The 26,279-nt window shown below is 38.7% G+C and overlaps 2 protein-coding genes across 2 annotated transcripts; both read right to left on the bottom strand.

The window, feature by feature from the left end:
• Nucleotides 1-6,658: 6,658 nt before the first annotated feature.
• Nucleotides 6,659-15,365, bottom strand: LOC149836252 (kinesin-like protein KIN-1). Its single transcript, XM_090010837.1, has 16 exons — nt 15,158-15,365; nt 14,962-15,064; nt 14,814-14,857; nt 13,113-13,142; nt 12,892-13,014; nt 12,770-12,795; nt 12,549-12,630; nt 12,351-12,392; nt 12,240-12,273; nt 11,995-12,070; nt 10,584-10,732; nt 10,247-10,475; nt 10,035-10,164; nt 8,778-8,948; nt 8,630-8,711; nt 6,659-7,377 (listed from the first exon to the last, which is right to left on the bottom strand). The coding sequence occupies exons 1-16, from the start codon at nt 15,269-15,271 to the stop codon at nt 7,238-7,240; spliced, it is 1,575 nt and encodes a 524-aa protein (XP_089866963.1). The 5' UTR covers nt 15,272-15,365; the 3' UTR covers nt 6,659-7,237.
• Nucleotides 15,366-17,195: 1,830 nt separating this feature from the next.
• LOC149836253 (tubulin beta-7 chain-like) lies at nt 17,196-20,564 on the bottom strand. Its single transcript, XM_090010838.1, has 3 exons — nt 19,998-20,564; nt 18,926-19,195; nt 17,196-18,168 (listed from the first exon to the last, which is right to left on the bottom strand). The coding sequence occupies exons 1-3, from the start codon at nt 20,389-20,391 to the stop codon at nt 17,486-17,488; spliced, it is 1,347 nt and encodes a 448-aa protein (XP_089866964.1). The 5' UTR covers nt 20,392-20,564; the 3' UTR covers nt 17,196-17,485.
• Nucleotides 20,565-26,279: the final 5,715 nt, after the last annotated feature.

Here is a 26,279-nt window from a genome sequence, read left to right on the forward strand (position 1 = left end):
TTTTATATATTTTACATTGGACATTTATAAACCAGATTCAGGGTCCATATACTAATTAAAAAATGTTTGGACCCACTGCATTAAGCCTACCAGGTCCAATTGTATGACATTAGGGTTGGTATCCGGTCTTAGTGGATCAGATTTGGTTTGCAATCAAGTTGAGTGTCTGCCTGAGGATATAATGAGCCCTGGTAAACGGCATGTTCGGGCTTGGCTCGTTTACCAATGGATTGAGATCGTGGCTCGGCTCTGTGTAAATTTTTAGTCCAGCAAAGCTAGAGCTCGGCTCATCCTTGAATGAGACAAGCCAAACACAGGCTAGCTCATGTAAAAGCATTCCATGTATATTTTTTATATATTATACGATAATAGTTTATATTATATATATTCACTCATCCTTTTTCTTTTTGCATTTATTTTGTGGAGTAGAGCCTAGGTGTTTAAACATTAAGTGCTTGGGATATGTGCTTGATGGGTTTTTTTCTCTTCTTTCGCTATTTTTTTTGGCAATTCCTACCTCATAAATGTGTTAGGCATCATCAATTTAGATCTACTTGGATCATGTGTTTTCGATGAAAAAAATGTTATTTGGAGCTTAAAAAACATACAAAGATTTTGGACAGTTGAGTTTTGGAACCTTATAATAACCCATCCATGTGAGAGCTGATCCCTATAAAATCAAGTACATAGATTACATCTATATAGTCAGAATTTTAAAATAAAACCAAAAACCCTTAAAAAAACTCATCAAACACATACCACAAGCACCTAACCTCTACTCATATTTTGGGTATGATTATTTTTATATATTACACTTAATATATATATATATATATATACCCTATCTCCTGAGTTGAACACCCTGTTTTCGCACTTGAGTCATTTATGCTAAACGACCGGCTCGTAGCTCGGCTAACCAGCTATACGAACTGCCGAACCGAATAGAGTCACAAGCTTCTCGTTTCGTTTACCAGCCTAGATATAGTGCATATTTGTTTTCTTATTCGGATGTCTGACCCAACATGAGATGCTTAGATAGAATATTTTGAAATTTGGTAAAATCCAACATATCAGAATCTATGGTTGAGTCATTGGTTTAGATACGGGTTTAAGTCAGATCAAAATGAGTATGGTCGTATATTATAATTCAATCCACTTTTGTCTGCAATGCCTGATCTTGCCTTGATTGAAAATCGAATCCGGACTAAATCAGGTTTACCAAATCCCACCTGTTTTCTAGTCTACCACGACATACCCAGAAGAATCCATTCATATCGATGTGGATACCAAACGAGTCAAAACCTAAACCCATCACAAGATTGAGCCTTCTGGAAAGAACTAGTTCGTCTAACTTGCTCTCATTTGGAGATCAAATGAGATAGAAAGGGAATAACTCTTTAACTTTTTTTTAAATTTATAACCCAAAGAAACCACACCCACCCAGCACCAAGACCTGGTCGTGCTGGCTCAGCCGGGCATACCTACTATAGTCATGCTGGCAGAGTAATTCTCCGAGGCTAATACACCTGCCCACTGGGCCTATGCTACGCATTGGCTTGCACAGAGGGGGCGACGCCCATGAAAATCGAACCATGGCCACCCGTTTAGCAACTCCTAACTTGCCTATTCAAAAAAAGAAAGGCTCACATTTTGGTTCAACAGTTAGCTCCACTGGTTAGATTTGCACTATCTTAACCCAAGAATCTTCTAATTTGAATTCATTTGAAGCGAATCATAGCCTCACTATCAGAAAAGGTAAAAGCTTTTTGCTTTAAACAAGGGATTTGATGTTACATTGACATACATATATTAATATACCTCATTGGGATGTGTTTAATAGGTAGAAGTTTGCCAAGTCGCCCTAAAACAAGAGAAGCAACTTCGATGGAATAGTTTCCGAATAAATGGAATTTTGTAGCTAGCTTATTTGTGCTAGAGTAACTTCCCATGTTGTGACCTATGGGTGGCTCCGCTTGTATTGTAGGCGCAGCTAGTGCACATCACCTTCTGTTGGGACGTTGCAGGTTCAAAACCCAATGGTATAATTGCATACCCAGCTTGCCTTTTCAAAAAAAAATCCATGTTAAGAACGGGCTTATAAAATCAAATCTTATACCTCTCCACTTATTGCAAAGTAACCATACAAGTGCACATGCAAAGCAAATAACTTAATGTAAATGGTTGCTGCTGAGTTCCAAGAGCATGTCCAAACAAGTCTCTGCCAATCAAAGCTAACAATTGAAGGAGTGCAGCTCAGAGGAAAAGAACAAAGAGGGCGAGGATTGTGAGAGAGTGAACGGCTTGCTTCAAGAGGGTTTCTTTCTTTTTGTGTAACATTTCTATGCACTGGCTGGGATAATTGAATCTTCCATTGGGTTCCGTTTCATCCCAGACTTCAATGGCTCTTTTCAAAATTTTACTCAACCGTTGGGGTATCCAAAAGATTAAAACTGAATTTGTTTTAGAAATCAATTTGCTAAAAAGTTTGGGACAGGCTAATGATACAGGTAGGGGTGGCAATCGTGTGGGGTTGGCGGGTCGACCCGACAGTTGACGGGTCAGCATACCTCAACCCGAACCGTTTATTAAACGGGTCGGCTGTGGCAAACACGAACCCAGCCCGTTTAATAAACGGGTAACCCGACACGACCCGCCAAACCATTTAATAAATGGGTTGGGTCGGGTAAACGGGTTCTCAGGTTCACGGGTCAGGTTGGCAGGTCGGGTTGACAGGTCGGGTTGGTGGGTTGATCCGCCCGCCTAACACATTTATTAAACGGGTCAGCCGGGTTGGCATACCCCCAACCCGAACCCAACCCGTTTAATAAACGGGTTACGCGGGTCAACCCGTTTATTAAATGGGTTGGCTTAAGCCCAACCCGAACCCGCCTAAGAGGCGGGTTGGCGGGTCGGGTTGGTGGGTCGTGTCAGGTTTTGCCACCCCTAGATACAGGCAATCCATGCGTGTGTGTGAGAGAGGGCCCACCTCCCTGTCAACACTGGCCCCAAATAGATGAGGCACCATTGCCACATGTACTTACCATTTCAGGCTAAACAAGGATAGTTTACAGAAATCTGCCAAAATTATCACTTCCAAAAGCCGTGGACACAATGGAGTCCCTGATCTAGTTAAGACTCTAGTCTATGTGGTAGGGAATTCAATGAAAATTTACAAGATATATCATTTTTTCATATAAAAGATTAAAACAATGCACCACCGAGGAGGTATCCCATGTGGTAAGCGGTGTCCTGTGTCAAGCTGAAGACCGGGGTTCTAACCCGGCTGTCACATGAGGCTGCTGTTGCTTTTTAAAATGGTTGGGGCACGTAAGGCTGGGTGGTCGTGTCCCCAACCCGGAGTTTTCCTTTGCAGGGAAGCAGGGCCCGTTAGTGATCCGATTCTCGGAAAGGGTTCCTTCATCATAAAAAAAAAAAAATTAAAACAGTGCATGTTGAATTTCATTTCAACTCAGATCCAATTATATTTATTCATCAAATTCTGACCAGTTGCACCATGTTAATGCTAGATTTCAGTACATATTAGATAGTCCCAAGAATAAGGGTCGGATCCAATTTGCACCCCTTTTGTCGCTAAAGACAATATCAACTCCATTTGTGGAAAATGCCAGGAGCAAAACCAATGCAACTCTTTCACCACGTTAGAAGCGGAAAAATTTGTGAAAATTTTGTACAAAATATCCCGTGTACTTCTAAAATGAGAGGAAATTTTTATAAAAAATAATTGTAGTGTACAGGTAATTTGACTCAATTCTTTAAAAACCTACAATTTTTTATATTCTCCTTATGTCCAAAATCACAAATATTCGACGCCATTAAAACACTTTCACCCTTCGCAAATGTGAATTTAAGCATTTTTGAGATAAAAATGTATCGCCCGTCAAATATGTCCAACATTCACTTAAATCCAGAATTGCAGGTTTTTTATGAGAATTTAGACATCACGAACTCGCATAAATTTATTTGCAAAATCTCGGTGAAACTGAAATCACCAAAATCTCAAATATCATACTTTTTCACATATACTTCTCAAAATTGCATAAATTTATGTATGAAACTGCACTTACCACTAAATTTGCATATATGACACGATATCACATAAATTTCTAACATTGTTTCATTTTAAGAAACCCCACTAAATTCACAAACATCTTAATTATTCACATATACATGTTCTCATATAAAGTAATTTGTGAATCGCCTTCCATCGTAAATATAGTATTTATCTATTTACGAAAGCATGACACATATGTGATATTGCTTATTTGTTGTAAAATATTTTCTCAAATCATATATAAACCCAATGTGATCCCCAACTCGATTATTTTCACATAATCCAAGTTTTTTTTTGTTTTTTTGTGCCCAACTAGTGGACCCCAATATGTTTCCTTTTCAACAATTATTTCTGTCAAATATTTTTGACAACTATTCATCAGAGGCATTTCATCGTTGTTGAACCATCAACAACAAGTTTTTTAAATAAGCACAGTCTTGCCCTTTTATTTAACGATGTTTCATTCTGTTTAACAGTTCAATCAAACACTATTTTAAGGATATTTGAATCCACAATATGAATGAAGATGAGCACCAAATAATCAACCGAGTTATTCAACAATTTGAGTTTGTTTATCAATCAATCGGTCACCCTCACACAGTTAGCAAATTTCTATTGCATGTCACGAAGGATCAGACGAAAGATTATCACACGGTATTCCTTTTCGAACTTCAATACTGGCGTGAGGGCGACGAAGACATCGACTTGTCATTCATGAAATGTGCAATCAATGATGATTTTATAACCGCCCAATAGATTGCATATTTTTCAATAGCAAAGAATGCATTTCAAGGAGAGAAAAAAGTTAAAAAGAAGTCCAGAAAGATCGTAAGTGGATCAAAAGGAGAATTGGCTCTTACACTTAAAAAAATCTACATGTTGAAGAATATAGTACATACTTAAGAAAATATGATACGTACTCAAGCTGGCCTTCTGAAAAATGCAAATAAAGTCATTGAGGAGCTACGATTACGACACTCACAACATTATCGACCATAAAAATTCATTTGATTATCTTTTATCTTTTTATATATATTCGAAGATCAACATTTAAGTAATTGACTTACTCATTGATTTATATATAATGTCATTTAAATGCTTTTATAAATAAAATTTTATATAATCATTTGTTTGTCATTCATTTATATATAATATCATTGATTAAATGTTTAAATGATTTGAATATAAAATTAAAACCACTGTTGAATGTTTAAACTGAAACTGCTGCTCTTACACTTTAAATGATTTGAATGTTCAAACTGAAAATGAATGATTTGTATATAATGTCATTGTTTATTTGTTTATATGCTTTCAAATCATTTAAATATCTATTTATTTATTTGGGTTGTTATATGCAAAAATCCAAAGAAGATTTATATATGATTTAAAAAAATTATAAAAATAAAAAGTTTTGCATATTTTATCATAATTTTACAAATATTTAAGTACAATATTTGTGATATCTAGAGATTCACAAATAACTTTAAGCAAAAGTGTTCAATATATGCAAAAAGTAAGATATTTATAAAATTAGTGGTAAGTGTTTCTCAAATATATATTTGTAAAATATTAACATTTATGCAAAAGAGTATGATATTTGCGAATTTGATTATTTTAATTTTATCAAGATTTCAAAAATAAATTCATATGAGTTCATGAAGTCTAAATTCACATAAAAAACTTCTTGAACATCCAAAGAATCTAAAAAATTTGTCCTTCAAGACGTGCTCTTAATTTACGAAGTTTATGCATGCTGACCCTACCTAAATCGTTTTGGATGGGCATGAACCTGCACAGTTGTACCGGTTCAATCATGGCTCACGCTTGGCCAGTCCCCAGGTATCTGTCATCTTCGAGGTAGTCTGATTTTGACAAGACTCCACGGAGAGACCAAGGGGGGGGGGGGGGGGGGGGGGGGGGGGCTCAGCTTGTATGGTAGGAGCAGCTAGTGAACCTCATCGTGTGTTGGGAGGTTGCATGTTCAAAACCCAATGGTATAGTTGTATAACTAGTAAGGGTCTGCTTATTCCCAGCTTACCTTTTATAAAAAAAAAAAGACTCCACCGAGTCATCAGATGACTTTCGATTAAGGCTGAACGGAATAAGTTGCAGTAGAAAGCAATGTTGTCAGTGTCCGAATCGGAATGGGACCTGTATCAATTGGCAAACCATTCTGGTGAATAGGCGATACCGATTCTCAAGTGAATAGTTCTAAATGACCTTTCAAAAAAAAAGTGATTAGTTCTAAATTAGGCAAAAATTAACTAAAAAATATTACGTGTCAATAGCGTGTGTTAAAGCCATTAAAATAATATTAAATTAATTTTAAAACTTGATTTTAAACTATTTTTTACATTTATTAAAAAATAGTTTATTCAAGTCTAGCATATCGATTTTCTGATGATACGTTCAGGCCGATAAGCACTGATACTCACAACACTGGTAGAAACTAGAAACTTAGCCGTGAATCCTTGATGATCGACTTGCTGAGATACCCAGTGAAAAAGATGACCCAAAAGAGTTTGCATCCATGCGAAGTTTTAGAACAGGTAGTAATAAGTACCAATCAAAAACTCGGATGGCTCATCGTGAATAGGCCACAAGCTGGGTGCTTTTCGTAATTAACTAAAAAGTTTAAACTCACAAAATCAAACACGACCGCGACATCGCAGTTGTTGGGATCAATCAACTTGAAAAGACGATGGATATCGATTCTCATGTAAGACACATCAACCCCAGCATGAACCTAGGGTCTAGTTGTATCAACCAGATCAACTAGTTGGAACCATTGAATCTTTATCTGAATTTTCTACCAGGACAATCTCTCCCCCCATTGAAATGAGCCTGATGTTTACCTGGTAAACAATGTGAAGCCCTTCTGAAAGATACGATGTGCTCAAACACTCGTGTGTGTAAAAACTGTCTGTATCAGGCTGTAAACGAGCCGAGACGGAATGAGCTCATGTTCGGCTCGCCATCCAAACGAACCAAACACGAACGAGTTTGGGACGAGTCGAGCCACAATTTACTCGGTTCGTTTATCAGTCCTATATACAGAATCATGCAACATATTATTATCGTTCACGGGCAAGTAATCGGTTTTCCAACTCACCTTCCGCTTTATTTAGAAGGGCAGCAAAACCCAAGTCCGTGCCTTGGGTCTTCTTAAGCCGTACGGGGATGCCAAATCACTACATTTGTTGTATTTCTCTTCCACATGAACCTTCGAAATATAGATTCAGCCAACCAGCTTACCCACCAAACCGGTAACAATGCAGCTCCCCAGACATCTCTTAACACGGTCCCTGTTTAATCACGTACATCAATGTTAAGGATATCACGGGTATGGATCAGATCAAGGCCGATCCAGCTGATCCAATCAAGGAAATCAAAGGCGCCAAATGCATGTTGATCAATTCAGAAGGAGATCAGAATAAATGGAATCCCAGCTCACAAGGTGATCAAGCGATAAGGAGAAAGAAAAAGAATTGTAAATCTGGGCATTGAGCAAAGTAATCTCTCATCTTAAGGAAACTTGCAGAGAGATTGAGGTGTGATACCTTTGCAATCAACACATAACTTCATCTATGAAAAAGACGGGCAACTCTCTCTCTCTCTCTCTCTCTCTATATATATATATATATATATATAGAGAGAGAGAGAGAGAGAGAGAGAGAGAGAGAGAGATATGGAGTTATGTGTTATATATATAGTAATGGGTAAGTGTTAAATGAAACGAGCTAAATGGGTTTTTCTGCTTTTCCGGTGTTTTTTTCGCAGTTCCAACCCCATAAATGTGTTGGGCATGGTCGATTTACGAGAAATCCACACTTGGATCATGTTTTTTCAATGAAAAAAATAATATTTGGAGCCTCAAAAATTTATGAAGATTTTGGAGGGTTGATTTTTCAAACGTTATAAAAACCCATCCATGTGTCGGAATCGAACACTTCAAGAGCTGATCCCTATAAAATCAAGTACATAGATCACCTGTAAGGTCGGAATTTAAAAATAAAACAAAAAAACCTAAAAAACTCATTTAGCATGTACCGATTACTATATATATATATATATAAAACCTACCCAATAGAATACCTCCCAAACTTACCCACTAAGGAACATTTATCAGATTTTTGATATTTTTTTGAAATTTTGACCTTACAGATGTGATCTATGCACTTATTTTTTTTATAGGAATCAGTTCTTGGAACATTTGATTCCCATGCATGCATATGTAATTTTTATAAGGTTTCAAAAATCAACTGCCTACAATTTCATAAATTTCTGAGGCTCCAAATACCATTTTTTCCATCCAAAATGTATGATCCAAATGTCGATTTCTAGTAAATCAATCAAAAAAACACCAAAAATCTGATAAATATTTCTTAGTGGTTAGGTTTGGGAGGTTTTCATTCCCCCCCCCCCACACACACACACACACACACACACACATATATATATATATATATATATATATATATATATATATATATATATATATATGAAAGGAAGACTATAGAAGAGCTACAAAGAGCAGAAGACCAAAATGGATCTTACATAAAAGATGCAATGCAGAGTGCATGTTGAATTGCAGAGTGTCTGCAGCCGCAGCTTTGAGGGTGGCATTTTCTCTTGTCAACTGCAATCAGAAAACAACTCTCAGAGACCCACAAATAGCTGTTGAGTGCCAGATCAAAACATTTACCTTGTCAACTCTGTTTGCAAGCTGTTCTACTTCTTCACTCAGCGCAGAAATTGTTTGACCAACCATATCTTCATAAACTGGTTCTATGTCTGAAGGATCAAATATGATGCCTTCCATTATGAACAGCTCCTCCAGCAAATTTACATGTTCCTCCTCCAAACTCTGCCTCAACTATTTTAAACCAAAGAAATACAAAGATCAAACTTAAACTATGAAAAAGCATAAAAAGAACTTACAAGGACAAGTGTGTTGGATTTCAATCACAATAAGGGTGAAGCATTCAACATACAAATACAATCGTATGACATATGATAGGCACTTTGGTTGCAAAAAAATTATGGAGGCAAAAACGTAGACAAAACAAGAAAATAGAGCAAGGATCCCAGTGGGGCATTTGCTACCTTTCACCAGAGTAAAATGATCAACTTCCATCACCGATCACTAAGGCTATGTTTAGGAGCTTTGCAATGGGATGGAAACACGGTTTCAGTGTGTTGCCAAAATATCATTTCGCCAATGTGTGAGGTTGAGAGATGGAGTTACCAAATACATCCTCTCGTGAAAGGTGTTGAAATGTGATGTTGGTTCTGCCAACACCAGTCCCAACGCATCGTTTCAGCAACGCCATTGCTCCCAAACAGCAAGAGAGTATGAGAGAATGGCAGAAAACACAACACAACCTCTGATTCAACGCTCAAACAGCTTGGGCTAGGCTCTTGCTCACTCAAGATCAGAAAACAGAACCCATTTAGTGTTTAACTATATAACTGAGGCAAGCTCAATCAGACCCATGCTCAGCATGATTAAATGTGGCTTCTTATATCTATAAATAACACATCACACACAGAAGCAAGTCAAGCTTGAGATCAGCGGACCAAGTGGCCTAACAAGAAAGCTAGAACAATTGATGTTTGTCGTAGTTTTGCTTAATTACAAGTTACAACCAACATGCATAACAAGTTGGGGCCCAGAGTACTGGTGGGTTAGTCTAAGTAACAATCCAGTCTCAGGATGGTTAGGTTGACTTAGATAGCTGGATGGTTAGGTCACTATATCATAACCAAGGGGTTTCGAACCAGTCTCAGGTTCGAATTCCATGGGGGCTACCTCCCAGCTTGCGTATCAAAAAATAAAACAGTAACTTCCAGGTTATTCCTCAAACAAACAAAACGTGCATCAGAAAGAAACAATGATGGTGCTGCTAATGCAGCCCATGGATGAGGAAAATACAGTCACTTCCGGTTCTCTACCAGTTACCTTGTCTAAAATTCTGTTCATGGATTCACTTTTGTACTGATAATCATTCTCATCCTTGAAAACTTCTTGCTGTGAATCCCTTTTGTCCTTATTATAAGCAACTTTTGGCATTATCTTTATTTGTTTTGTCCTGCAGGACGAAGGCTAGTATAATGACAAAATTTGTAATGAGATTATGAAAAATGCATCATGCTTAGTTTAGCTTGAAATACCTAGAACCAAACCGAAGAGTGGAGAGGCTTTCAGATGTATCTAAAGAACTTGGGGAACAACAACAGAGCAATGCAACTCGAGAGTTGCCACCCTGAATGTACAAAAATGAAAGCATGAACCCATTACATTTGACAATTGGAGAAGGCATATACAGCAGAAGACCAACCAAAGCATCCTGTAGGATACGGGTGAGCTTGGAGTCGCGGTATGGGACATGATTTACTTTGTCTGTAAATTCCAGACAATTACAAAATAGAATTAGATAAGGTAAACAAGTAAAGATGACAGCTAAAAGATGCTAATTGCAGGTAAACAAAAATGTCAGTCCTTAATTACCACTTGATAGAGCATTGATTACATTTCCAAGCGCTGAGAGAGACTTATTAATAGTCTTGGCTTCTTCAAGAACTTTCCCTTCAGCTCCAGTCTTCTCAACCTTCTCAGATCCAGCCAAGTCAACAAGAACGAGTTTTCCAGCTTTTATCCTGTTGCATAGTTCCAAAGATGCTGATGTTTATTTTATAGTAAACATCAATAAGATCATATTTGATTGTATACGTTATTTGCAAACTTTTATGCATTTATCAGGTACTTAAGTTCATTTTCGGATTTCAAAGTAATGACAACTCATAACAGAATATATAATATACTGCTATGTTTTACATTTAGAATTTCTGTAATTTGTATCATATAACTCAATAAATCTTGCATAAACATGAAATTTATCAAAGCCAACCTGAACCCAACCCACATTTTCAGGTATGGATTAAGACATTGTCTACTTGCATACTTGCACTGGATCTGAACCTATCTTTTTAGATCCCATTAGACTGAACCCAGATCTTCATTAGCTGGATTTTAACCATTTCAGGCCTGCTTCTACATGGACCAAAGTCTGCCTTTTGGATCAAACTTGGATACAATTCTGAATATGACCCAGTTGTGCTGCAACAAGATTCATATCCAGACAAAGATCAGTTACAGTCCAATACAGACCTGATCCATTTTGCTATTACTCTTGCATCAATTGTTTTGTAGAACGAAAGAAATGAGCACCCACAGGGCATCAGCATAATTGACAGCTCCTCTTCCAAAGCTGAATAGTTGGCAATTCTTTGGATCTCCACATAAATAGTCAATATACTCATTAAGTCCACTGAAACGTTGGAAACCTTGTCATGGCAATTACTAAATCGAAGAATGGTCCCGAGAAAGGGATGCGGAGTTGCCTCCACCATTTATTGTGGACTCATGTAACAGTATTGAGTACATAAACACAAATAAGCTAGAATCAAGCTACCCAATTGTCCAGTCATGCATCATAAACACAGTATTGAATATCTAAACCAAGTTGGTGCAGGCAATATCTATAGTGATAGAATTGGATATGTAGCACTAAGCAGATAACAATGTGCAGAGGAAGAGAGTCTGTGAGGCCATGAACCATAGTAATGGTTAATGACCGAACATACATAACAAAGAAGAATACACATACATTTGGAAGAGAGGTGAGTCAAACAGCAAAGCAGGCCAATATAATTGACTTGCACAAGAATTTCAAGTATTATTCGGAAGCACAAATATACAAAGTCATGAACTTCATGAGTTGTGCTTAATGAAAAGACACAAAAGTTTTCCTTCTTTAAGTGGTCATGGCACACACGTGTATAGAGAGAGAGAGAGAGAGAGAGAGAGAGAGAGAGAGAGAGAGAGAGAGAGCATCAGGAAATCACGGAAACTGAAATACCTTGTGTCCTGGGAAGATCCCTGTTGAACAGAAATTATATATAGACAGTGGCTTCTACTACTGACCATATTCATTTCTACACATGTTAAGGTCACACTTATGGAAGAACCTTTAGGCACCAGAAACAATAAGTTGCTTTCATCTTCCAGGAGGTAGAATATATAGTTGAAGATGATTTACATGTAACATAACAATATTTTCTTCTCTAGTAGATAACTGTAATGCATATAGAAAAAGCTGGATACGTGTCTCCCCTACAGCTCTGTTAGAAATACCTCGCTGGGTGTTGTTAGTTCCAAATAAGAAAACTGAATCAGATGAGAATAAAGCAAAAAGAGAACAAAGAGAAATCTTACACTGAGGTGCTTCAGTGCCTCCTTACTATCAGACAGACAGATCTAGTGGCACAATAATAAATGAAGGATCAGACATCCCAATATTTAAGACCAAAATTTTTTAGAAGAATTAGCTGACATAATTGTGAAGGTTTCAATGATCCTAGAACAAAATATCAATTTACTTGAAAGCACAAAATTTTGTAGTGAGCTACTAACCTCAGTCACTCCTGAAAGGAATATTCCCCAAATCTTACTCTCCTTAACCTGGATGCTGTCTTTTGACAGATCAAGAAGGTCTCTGCAAAAATGAAAAAAATCTCAATGAGCATGATACACTCTAGGGGGTCAGATACAGGAATAGAAGAAAATCCATACTACAAACAAGACAGAAAGTTCTTAAAGAAAATATTAACGATGTTTGCTATGCAACGACTGACCTTACTTTCTCCATGTATATTTCAACCTGAAGGAAGAATAAATTTTGGAAAAGAGGTAGTCTGTTAGTGAAATTTCTTTTTGTTCAAACAGTAAGACAACTGATGGTCAGTGGTTCCAGTACCATTGAGAGTTTGACAGTATGTTTTGATTCTCCACCAACATTTTCAATGCACTGGAAGAGCCCTTCCATCACACGTATAAGTAGGCCTCTTTGCTCCTCATCACACACTAATGTACTAGGGCCCTGGTTCAAAAGAATAAAATAACTAATCTCCACTGATAATGTTGAATGAAAATGTCCACCAGGCCTTTGCCATAATTCTCATAGGAAAATCACTCCACCTCCATACTATAGGTTTTCCCTGCTCCGGTCTGTTTGCATGATGAGCAAAAAGAATGTCAATACCATTTAACTGAAAAGATTTGGTTTTCTCATATATCATTGTTAAAGAACTAAAGAAAGCAAGAGAGAGAGAGAGACATAGCATCATGCTCATGGTGGATCCCTTATTATCATTCAATTAGGATATGGATGGCAGATAACAGCTGATTTTAACAGGTCATAGGCACAATCTCTCCAGGAAATACTAGGATGAATCAAACAATATAACATTGCAAGCAATCGATAGCATCATGCTCATGGTGGATCCCTTCTTATCATTCAATTAGGATATGGATGGCAGATAACAGCTGATTTTAACAGGTCATAGGTACAAATCACTCCAGGAAATACCAGGGTGGATCAAACAATATAACATTGCAAGCAATCCGATAGCATCATGCTCATGGTGGATCCCTCGTTATCATTCAATTAGGATATGGATGGCAGATAAAAGCTGTTTTTAACACGTCATAGGCACAATCTCTCCAGGAAATACCAAGGTGGATAAAAAAATATAAGCAATTTGTATGTGAACACAGATGCCAGGAAAAACATCGCAGAATCTCAAACTAGTTTCCTTTGAGTTCAGATAGAATCGGGGCTCCTGATAGAAAATGATCAGTTATCAACCAATAAAACTCCATTGCAACAATAAATGGTTTTTCCACTAATTCAAATAATCTTCACCTTCACTTTCTCTTTGTGCCAATGTTGATTAGAGTTACAGAAAGCAAACCAGCTCTTTATACGTACATAAGCAAAGAAATACCAGCCTAGTTTATGCCCAATTGCCTGTACACATTTCCAAAAAGTTCCCATTCGCGCATATTAAAGCTTCAGCCCTTTATGATAGAAGAGCGAGAAATTGTGAACATCATCCTCATGAACTGACATTTTTACAATAATTTAAAAGCGGTAAATTTATTTCGCACTAAATCTAGTTTAGCCAAATGTCAACGCTTCTCCAAAAATATTTTATTCCTTTATAACCTATCGTTGTACTTCAACTTCATGATTACACCACATTTTAAATATACAATACATAGAAACATGTCCTGTGATATTTCATTCATTTCCTATGCATAATTATTTAAAAGAGGTAAATTTATTTCGCACTAAATCTAGTTTAGTCAAATGTCAACGCTTCCCCAGAAATATTTTATTCCTTTATAACCTATCATTGTACTTCAACTTCATGATTACACCACATTTTAAATAAACAATACATAGAAACATGTCCTGTGAAATTTCATTCATTTCCTATGCATAAATAACACAAGCTACCATTCTACGTACTCTGTGTTTGAAACCATCCATATATTACGTGCCTCTCTATATACGGATCATGTAAGAAAATATGGCCCATCCTTTGGGACGGGGTTCAAATCAGTTCAGTCAGAAACAATATGCATATGCAGATGACATTCTGTACCGAAGATCCACAATTTCTAGATTAACCAATATCCCAATCCAACTGGTCAAGGTTTCAATGAAAATTATTTTATTCTGAAAAGTATCATCTATAAAAAAACGCAATCAGACATTTATTGTTCCATATCAATTATGATCAATAACTAGAAAGGACGGCTGAACAGTTGAAGCATAGAATATGCAATTCATGGGTCAAATTTTCAAATTAACTCAGTCTAACTGCAACTAACCTGTCCGTAGGTGATGATTGTTCCGTTTATCCCATTTACAGCATCTACAAAGGTAATATTTAAAGTAAAATTGAAATAAAATAAATCATCTAAAATTCAAAAATAAAAAATAACAATCACAATATCATCGACTCTCCCTAGTTTTTACCTCTAACTACAGGCATCGCAATGAAATCAAAGACATCAGCTTGTGTAGAACCCTGATAGAACACTCTATCAAAGCTAAACATGATCTCTTCCTCCTTTTCATCCTGCAAAGCATAAAACAGAAGAAAAACATAGCAATATGAACTCAGATCAAGGTGTTACCAAAGGATGTAAGCTAAAACAGGTAAACGAAATACCTTGAAAACAAATGTTTCTTGATCTACACCTCGGATGCTAGACGACTCGCCGTTCTCCACCTTCTCCCTCGAATTGAAAGGCCGAAAGCGGACACAGACAGTAACTTTCGACATCTCTCAAAAGCAGATCAAAATCGGAGTTTTCTTCGAGAATTTATTCGAACGGAAGATACTTTAGACGCAAACTCGAGATCGGAAGGGGCTACCTAAATCGGGAAAATGCGAGTACGGGTTTACGATGATCGAGTTGAAAACACATTTTTTTCTTCTTTTTCTGTCACTCAATCGGTCGCAAATAATTTGATGATAGAGGAAGCAAACGAATAGAAAGAGAGGAATGATTGGAGAAGAATTAACGGGAGATCGTAGGGTTTACCTCCACCGCAAGACGAGTCCGAGCTTCTACGGTTTCTCTGTGACGGTTGGCCTTGGACCGCTTGAATTTATAGAACTTAGAGGGCGGGAAACGATCGAAGGGATGAAGAAAGTCGAAATTACCCCGGATCGTTTTCCTAAAATATGGATCTGGAGTTCCTGCGATCCACAGTGGCGAAATTTGGGGTTTACAAGAAGATATTATAATATCCGTTTTTTAATATGTTGTGTGGCCATATGGGTATGGATCCCATTCACGTATAGTTCATCTCCTTTTCCTAACTGGATCTTATTGATGGCCATCCATTATCAGGGAAAAATGGATCACATCGAGTTGAAGAATGTCCTGATCCACTTTAGTTTCAGGCAGGTTTGAAATAGGGATGCAAACAGGTCAGGTTTTGGATCCTAAAATACATTGGGGAATCGGGTCAGTTCAGATCCGGGACAGCCTAATTTTGCAAATTCCTCTTCCTGGATCCGACCCATTTGTAACCCTAGTTTGAAATATACACAACACAAACGTGTGTCGGGCATATGAACCGAACAAAACAGTAATTTCAGGACATCGCCACAAAAATTCTGGCTGGAAGATTATTTGGGTCCACCCAAAATAACAATTGAGCAATGATTTTTGTTGGATATTCGACCCGATGTAACCCTTACCAACATTTTATACGTTTAATATATATATATATATATATATATATATATATATATATATATATATACGGGTGTGTGTATGTGTGTTGTGTGTTTTAAACAAAATCTTGAAAACCAGAAAATCTCGATGAGGCAAAATCGAGCAATAAATTATTATTTTTTAAATATAGGCATACATAAAAAATAAAATATGTAAAACATGTTTTCATTGGAACAATATTACAAGAAAATTGTGATATTTTCCACCTATTGTTGATATTTGATACTATGCTTTAACCGGTTATACCAGTTAGGGGTGACAATGGGTCCGGTTTACCCGGACCCAGCCCATACCAAACCCTATAGGGTCTGGGTATGGTGATAAATAAGAAGATTTGATTAAGACTCGGGTCCGGACCTAAAGGTCCGATTAATACATGGAGCCAGGTATAGTTTGTGAAATTTTATACTAGACCCAAGCCCAACCCGAGTTTCTATTAAGACCTGCAATTTTTTAATGTAAAAATGATAAAAAAATATTATTTTACTCAGTATGACTCGGGTCTGGTTCATGTAGTTCTTATCGGGTCAGGGTATAATTTTTCTTATGGTGGATCTGATTAGACCCGAGTCCAAACCCAATACCATACCCAAAAATCGGCACCAGGTCTGATTCCACCTGGGTCATAACCAAACCTAACCCGTTGACACACCCCTAATGCCGTTAGAAGCCAAAGGGGATGTTGGTAAAGTGGGGTAGGGCCTTGGCCACTTAAACGGGTGGTCATGATTCCATTCTCATGGGTGTCACCCCTTGCGTAATGCAGCTTTCAGAGGTGGCCCACGTAAGGCAAGGTGGTTGTGACTCCGAAGCAAGGCGACTCCTTAGGAGCCAAAGATGATGTTTACTATGTTTTACATATACTTTATGTTTCATATTTTTATAGATACCAATAATTTTTCAGAGATTTCTCACTCCACATGCGAGGCTCTAAAATTTTTCATCACGAGTTCCCAACTATTTCTCACTCCAAAATCCAAAATATATTGTATAACTGAACAGATCAATACACACAAATCTGGAACCTACCATCAATTACATACATCAAATCAATTTTCAACAGGACTCAAGACCATCACTCGTCAAACTCAAAAGGATTTAAAAAAAAATAGAAAAAGGAAGGAAACAACAAATCAACATCCTGCAGTAAAAAAGCCCACAAACAAATTAAACGCAGCAGAAAAGCCCAACCGGATCACTACAGATAGAACTAAGGACCAAAACGCCTACATTTGGTATCAGCAATGCATTTAGTTAGCTTCAGCCTCTTCTTCCTCTTCTTCCTCTTCATACTCAGCCTCATCATCAGCAGTGGCATCCTGATATTGCTGATACTCGGAGACAAGATCATTCATGTTGCTCTCAGCTTCTGTGAATTCCATTTCATCCATGCCTTCTCCTGTATACCAATGCAGAAAAGCTTTCCTTCTGAACATGGCAGTGAACTGCTCGCTTACCCGCCGGAACATCTCTTGAATCGAAGTAGAATTGCCAATGAACGTAGATGCCATCTTCAATCCTTTAGGTGGGATATCACATACACTAGACTTCACATTATTCGGAATCCACTCAACAAAGTATGAGGAATTCTTGTTCTGAACATTAAGCATCTGCTCATCCACCTCTTTAGTACTCATACGACCGCGGAACATTGCAGAGGCAGTGAGGTACCGGCCATGGCGAGGATCAGCTGCACACATCATGTTCTTTGAATCCCACATCTGCTGAGTAAGTTCAGGAACAGTCAGGGAGCGGTACACTTGAGAGCCGCGTGAAGTCAGGGGCGCGAAGCCGACCATGAAGAAATGGAGGCGAGGAAATGGGATCAGGTTTACGGCGAGCTTTCTCAAGTCTGAGTTCAGTTGTCCTGGGAATCTTAGACAACAGGTGACGCCACTCATGGTTGCAGATATCAAATGGTTAAGATCACCAACTGAAAAAAAAATCAAATTACTCATGTCAGGAAGTCTTCAAAAGAAATCAAGATGACTTCATGAACCAGATATTCTAAAACATCGTCTTCAGTATTTGGTGAAGTCCGTAAGAATTCAAGGTCTTTTAAAAAATATGCTTTCAGTACTAATTTATCCAGTAAATCTGGAAAAAGACAAATATTTGATGAATAACAGAGACATGAAAAATGCCATATTTTTTTAGAAAATAGAAAAGATAAAGACTTCTAAACAACTAATATAATAATGAGTGACACAAACATGCTAAATGGTTTTTTCGTGCTTTTTTTGTTTTATTTTTAAATTCTGACCATACAGATGTGATCTACGTACTTGATTTTATAGAGATTAGCTCTTGGCGCATTCAATTCTAACACATGAGTGGGTTCTTATAGGGTTAGAAAAATCAACAGTCCAAAATCTGTAAATTTTTAGATCCAAATATCAATTTTTATTGAAAACACACTGACGTGTTAAATCTTAGTAAATTGACAAATTCCAAACACATCTATGGTGTTGGAACTGTGAAAAAAGCACCAGATAAGCCACAAAAAACCCATTTGGCATGTTTGCATGACTCTATATATGGAGAGCAATCGAAAAATTAAAGCATGATCGATGCAACAAATAAGTCTTGTAGGATATTGTTACTATGAGCGATGAAAAAATCAAAAACCATCAAACTGAGCATTACATGAACTACAGAAACATAGAAAGAGAGAGACGGAGCGATCTTACAAGTAGGAGTAGTGAGCTTAAGAGTTCTGAAGCAGATATCATACAGAGCCTCATTGTCAAGGACCATGCACTCATCCGCATTCTCCACCAACTGATGCACAGAGAGAGTTGCATTGTATGGTTCCACCACCGTATCTGAAACCTTTGGCGATGGAAAAACAGAGAACGTAAGCATCATTCTATCGGGATACTCCTCCCGAATCTTCGAGATTAACAGTGTTCCCATGCCCGAACCTGTTCCTCCTCCAAGAGAATGGCACACTTGAAACCCTGCTCAGCAGAAAACCACCCAAATTCTGTTATTCAAAAAGATTTGACAAAGTTCTTGAAAACCTCGTTGCTATTCTCGTGTTGAACATGACTTAAAGAGGGCTACACCAGAGTACGGCATTCTCTAGCTGAATCTCATAGGTACACTCTTTCTTCGGCCAACCACGAATACGTTCAGCACGTTTCATTTACTATGAAATACGCTTTGGATCGGATGGTTTTCGATGCAAACATATGATTTTATTGGTAGCGTGACCAGGTCTTTGTACCAACTGCGGTTTCTTCGGGTTACAGATCAGAAAAAAATGAAAAGTTGTAAACTGTTGATCTTGTAGCCCTTAGAAAACCTGCTTATACAAGATGATCGGACGATATAAAACATATTTTTGACTAAACAAAAGTTATTAGATCATATCCGTAGGCCTTGATTCACAAAAAATATCAAGAAATTTCGAAATCGACAGTTTCTACTAGAGGGTACGGTACACTCGAGGGTAGTCAATATTTTCCCTAACAAAAATAAATGAAATATTTTCATAATCATTATTGAGTAAACCTGTTAGGCCTCATAATAACGAGTTGATAACGTCGTATGAAAAGCACGTGCCATTAATTCGTTATTTTCTTACTTCTAGTTAATTAAGATCCAGACCGCCTTTCCTTTCTTCGTTTTTAACTTCTTCGGAAACTCTATCAATCCGAAACTGCTTAATTTGAGGAAACAAAAACAAAGACACAAAATAGAAGACATTTCTTCAAAACTTAAAAAAAAAAAAGGGAAAGAAAATGGTTCTGATCTAACCTTGAAGGCAATCGCAATTCTCCGCCTCCTTGCGAACGACATCGAGCACCGCATCTATGAGCTCCGCGCCCTCCGTGTAATGACCCTTGGCCCAGTTGTTTCCAGCGCCGGTCTGGCCGAAGACGAAGTTATCCGGCCGGAAAACCTGGCCGTAGGGGCCGGATCTGACGCTGTCCATTGTCCCTGGCTCGAGATCCATGAGGACCGCCCGAGGGACGTACCGCCCGCCGCTTGCCTCATTGTAGTAGACGTTGATCCGTTCGAGCTGGAGGCTGGAGTCACCGTGGTACGACCCGGTGGCGTCGATGCCGTGCTCGTCGCAGACCACCTCCCAGAATTTCGCCCCGATCTGGTTCCCGCACTGGCCTCCCTGGATGTGAAGGATCTCCCTCATTCTCGCCGGAGAAGAAAGTAAGAAACCCTAAGATCACCGGAGCTCGGAGAGGAATTCGTCCGGTTCTGGCACAAAATCTGAATGGGAAAACGAAACCCTAACAATGAGAACCAGAGAGGATGAGAGTGGGGGAAGGAGTTGAGTTTCTGCTTTGCTCACTGAGAAGTTGGAAGTGTGGCGTTTCCAACCGAAAGATGAGCGCTTAAATAGTTTTCATTTCAACGGATATAACCGTGACCTTGAGTTTTCTTACGCGATCGTGCAATCCTGACCGTTCGTCCGATGAGAGATGAGACCCCCAGTAGATGTTTGTTCGTCGATATAACGACCTGGCAGTGGGCCGGGGGCGGGTGCGGGGGACAAACTCACTCCTGTCCGTCTCAAAATTTTGCCCTTCATTCTCAAGAACTTTGGACCTTCACCAATGCTCTACGGGTGAAATCTGTCCCTGTCTCTCCGTCCCCATCTACTGTCATCCCTAATATTAGTGCTCCTTCGATGGCTCATTATCTGAACCGTCCATCTTAAAAGTTCAATGGTTGCTTATTCTTGAGGTTATTTTTTGTCTATGAAACGTGAGTCTCACGACAGTCCTATAAGGTTGGCGTTCTTTGGGTTAAGTCCAAAAAGTGGGGCTGATCGATGGACATGAAAGCATGTGTCCGTCCCGGGTCCATCCTCCGCTCTTTAGTCCAAGGTTTAGGGTTTTTTATTTTATAAAATATTAAATAGTATATTGGGGACGGGGTGGGGCAGGTGGAGAAAAGAGTGAGTCCACCTCCGCACAGGTTTTGATAATCACCTCCATTCTCAGTCGATTCCCGTTTCATGTTTTTCATCTCCTCATATGAGGCGGGTTTGGATGGATCCTGTTTCTCCCCGATCCACTGTCATCCCTATAACGACTTGTAGGAGAAATTATGTTTGTGTTCTTATGAATTATCCAAATCACAAACAACTCTTGTTCGGGTGACCAACTAACCCGAATAGAATGGGTCGCACTCGGGTCAGATCTAGGCATTACTAAATTAGGCCTTATGGTATCCAGCTTAATCGTATTCAGAGTTATGGAGAAAAGGTGTCAAATCTGAACCCAATTAGGTAACCGGACATATTTTGTTTGTAATAGGGTTGGATAACCTATCAGTTCAATGCAGACTCGATTTAGACGTATTTGGATTTGGATGCAGCTCTGCCTAAATGAATTAGAAATCCGCTTATTAACCAAATCTGACTAATCAGATTTTGATTCAGTTGGATATCGGATCTTAATCTATGTTGACATCACTGGATCCGAATGAATTAATCCGGATACGAGACCTGTACGTAATGGCTCAATTAAAATTCAGGTGTGATTTGAGTCAATGGATCGAATACCGGGTTGGGTTTGAACGTAACATAGCTAAGTGTTAATTTGCTTTCCTACTAATTTATATTTTTAAGGTACACAAATTACTTGGGTTGGGCTCTTATGAAAAATGCATATGAACACTTTGTTAAATTTGTGAAGATTAAGTTATGAGCCTGATCGATAAGGATGTCAATCAATCCGATTTTATCGGATATACAACGGAATTCCATTATGTTTAGTTGCATTTGGTAAGCCAAAACCATATCTGATTATAATTGGATGCGGATATAGTTCTGATTTTTTGTTACCAAATCCGACAAATATTGGAACTTGACAGATATTTGAATCGGCTTACATGTAACAAAATGGATCTGGTGTAAGCTTTTCCCATCCAAATCCGATTCTGGATTTGAATCCATTTAGCTAACATCCGGTTAGTCGAATATGGTAATGGTCACATCGGATCCGAATCTGAACCGTTTACATCCTAATGAAAGAGGTATGAAAATAGGGATGAGTGGAACCAGTGTTGTGAGAGGCGTACGCCTCAGAGGCGAGGCGCACGCTCAAGGTACTGAGGCGTGCTGTGATGCGCAAACTGGCCCTCATCAACCTCCAGAACCCCTCCTTCATCCCCAAGTCTTTCTCCTCCGCCTGATTAGTCGGCTGTGCTAACCCCAAGTGCCGGTGGATCCACCGCCACTTGCCGGCCAACTGCTCCTCCGCCGCTCCCTGCCTCCCCTCCCACCGCTTCACTTCCATACCAGTTGTGAGAGGCGTACGCCTCAGTACTTGAGGCGTACGCCTCAGAGGCGAAGCGCAGGCTCAACGCCTCGCTTCGCCTCATCGCATTTAACAACCTTGAGTGGAACCATTTGCCTAGCCTACGAATCTTGGACGGCTTACTAGTTTGCTTAATTATTAATCCAAGGGGACGTGAAGTAGCATGTTCACATGTATTCATTTGTTAAGTGCCTGCTTGTTATTTAGTTTACAGTGTCTCAATGTTACAGCATCGGCAGAAATTCTATACGCTGCAGGGATGAATAGGCTATTTTTAAAAAATATAAAAAAATTATTATTTAAATAGTTTTTAACACGTGTCACAGATTGATACATACATAATAATTTTTTATTGTTTTTGGGCTGATACAAGACAATTTAGTTAAGTATCTATATTGGCCGATTGATGTAAACGGAGAGGGCTCGATTTACAAGAAAACTATCTTACCCTATGCACAAAATCCAAAGAAATGCCAAAAAAAACTCAATAAGATAATTTTCATTCATAAACTATGAGATAACAAATATTTATAGAAAAATAAAACTCTAATATTATTATTAGGTCTTAGATAGAACCAATATCTAAATACAAATATACAAATACTAAAGTCTTAAATAGATCCAAATGGATCCTTATGAACCTAGGTCTTCTACTCTGCTCTTGCATCATTATGCCCGGGTTGAAGAATATTTGCCTTCAAGTCCGGATCCCGCTTAAGCTTTTTCTAATATCATTTCATTTTGTAGGTTATGAGCTCACAATTCAGAACTGAATCCTTATATCGCACCACAAACTGAGTAGACCAAGCAGGATCTGCTTCAATATGTACGTGAAAACCCGAAGAATACTTTCTAAACCATCCAAAACCACATGAGATGCCTTCAAAGTAAACCGGGTCAAACAGATCAGGAGAAGACGACAGAGAGAAAATTTGGATAAAGTTTAAAGGAACCCCATTCACAGCTTCTTGTAGAAGGCTATACTCATCCGGAATGAGCAAGTATAAAGTCCTCAATGGGCTTGGGTTGTGATATATGGATATAGTGCAATCTTGGATTTGGGTATTAAGGTTTGGATCTGAGATATATTTGGGTATGGATAGGGTTTCCAAAAGGTTACTCTAGATTGGGTCAAGTGGATTTGGGGTTTAATCATTAGGACCTAAGGTAGGTTCAAGTAGATCCACTAAAAGATGTTCGGATCCATTAAGAGATTTTGGATCTAAATCATCTTTATTTGGATCTGAAAGTTCACATATGTTTTGAATGGATGATGGCTCATTTAGGATAGGCTCTAACTGGGTTTTGGTATCCGTTGAGCCAAAAGGGAAGGATAGAGGACCAATAAAAAGTACTTCCATTAGTTTTTTTCAACTCGATCCATGTAGGATCACTGTCCCCTTTCCTCATAAGTGCAAGTTGCATGTATGTGAATCACCTTCTAGCCTCCTAACACAATGTAAGCCTGGTTATGAATGTTTTTCGATACTCCAAGATCTAGTTCTCCTTGAAGATTAACTTCATTGCTTAAATCCAATCAAAAAATGCTTTTTTATCACAACCTATAAACTTTGGAAAACTCTTCACCAAATTCAACACCGATCACATGCTTTGGCCATTACTTTGGGGTTTTTGGTGAATGTTTAGGTTTCAAGGCTTGTGCAAGTTTTGGGTGGTTGGTTAAGGTATGAGTTTGGTTTTGTTGTGAATCTTGAAATAGGCTAGGGTCTAGATATAAGTAATGAAGGATTTGGGTATTGTATAGTGAACCTAGATAGGTAGATTGCTCATATTGGATATTTGGTTGCACTGGGTCCGAGTAGGTGAATTTTAAAACAATAATGGGTCAAAATACGAGTGAAGTGAGGTTTAGAGTTGGTTCAGACCCAAAATAAGGTTAAAACGAGTTTTGGGTCATAGAGCGATTTGGGTCGACAAACATGGGTTTTGAGAAATAAAATTGGTTTGTGGAGAGGGAACCAAGTGAGAATGCAAAAGAGAATGGGTTGAAGGCAAAATGAACCAATTCAAAATAAAACTAATTTGTTTCATCTCTTTCTCACTCAAGATGGTGTGTGTGTGTGTGGTGGTGGTGGTGGTGGTGGTGGTGGTGGTGGTGGTGGGGTGGGGGAGTTAGGGTTTTGGTAACCCCCTCCCGCCATTTGTGTCAAAGGGAGGCCTATCAGGTCACCTGTGGGTGGCCAGGGGTGTCTTCTACTTGAGGTGGTCGTCAGACACCCTTCGACAGGGTTCCTTTACTTTAAGCCTCGTCGTCGGCAACCAGATTAGAAGGAAAATAAGAAAGAGTTGACAAAGGGGACGTTGCAAGTTCGAATCTCCGTTGTATTAGATGTATAACCGGTAAGGGTCAGTTTCTCGGTCGAAAAAAATAAAAATGAGATGAAGAAAGCGGACCAGGTAAAATGTTCATGTAAATTGTCCACACAAAAACTACACCCATCAATCATCATGTGCACTGGGACCCACTAAATACTTTGGATGCCACGCCAAACAAGACAAATGTCATGTTTTTGTATTTGTTTTACTAAAAGACTTGTAAAAGCACCGTTTTACCTGATTTGGGCTCACCAACCAATGCATGCTAGACTAGATGCCTCACGCTTGACTTAAGCTCTTAGGAATTAGGAAATCCAAGCTGCATGAGTCCGGATCGGGTTCTATATGATTGCACAAAAATTGTGAATTAAGCACCCCATCGCCCTCCATCAGGCCTTGGGCCGTACCCTGTGGCCAAGATGAAGGGTGATCAGGTGCTTAATGCAAAAATATTTGTGCAGTCATATTGCACCTGCTGCATGGCTCAGAATTATTTGTCGTTATTGGTTTCAAAATAGAACTGACCCGACAAGGGCTCCCCTATTTGGTAAGGGCGTCTTGTGAATGTCACCAAATTAATGGAACGTCAAAAATTTGAAGCCCACATGAGCAAAGCAGGTTATATGTTTACCCCCCTCGGAACAGGGCAGTTAGCTACATCTCATGTTCGGGGGTATGCAAAGTTATGTCAACATACAAAGCCCCGAACACAGACGTGGGATTCAGTGAATCATCGGAGGGGAACATACACCACCCTCTTTGAGGCATTCCTTGTGGCAAGGTTGAAGCTAGGTGTACTCCCTTTATGGGTAAGGGAGACTTCAAAGGTTTGACAGATTTTAACTTCCAGTACATATTTTTTTATGTAGCATTGAAAACTTGGGCAAAAGCACCATGTAACTAAAGGGTCTAGAAACCTTCTATAAGAAACCTCTCATAAGAAACCCCTTCCCATCCACAGCCCTCCCCTAACCTGATCCCAGAGAAGGTTCTCCAACTCCTATCCCATCAGACCAAAAGTTCTCTCCCTTGGTGCTTTTGCCAAGGCCTCTAGTGTGCCATCCCTAGCTTGCTTGGGACGAGCCATTGTAGCTAGCGCCTCTCCTGCCTGGTCCTCCAGCCTTTTCAAAATTTGTAGTTCAAAACTTTCCCAATACAAATAGCCAAGCCAAGCAACTCTAACTTTATTTTACCTATGCAAACTAGCCAAATCAATCAGGACTTGATTACAGTTCCCCCCAAGCTTTGAGTTTAAGTCCCCTGAACAGGATGAAACCCTAGAAAGGGCTGAGGGTGAACCACTTCAATTAGTGGATACAACAAAGACTAATGGTGATTCAGAACCAACAGGATGGTTCAGCCTGAGAGCGTTCTATTTTTTTTTGACAGAGAAAGCTGGGGTTAGGCAGACTCCTAC

Source organism: Nuphar pumila, chromosome 6 (genome assembly GCF_984573655.1).
Source record: "Nuphar pumila chromosome 6, dmNupPumi1.hap1.1, whole genome shotgun sequence".
Classification (NCBI taxonomy): domain Eukaryota; kingdom Viridiplantae; phylum Streptophyta; class Magnoliopsida; order Nymphaeales; family Nymphaeaceae; genus Nuphar; species Nuphar pumila.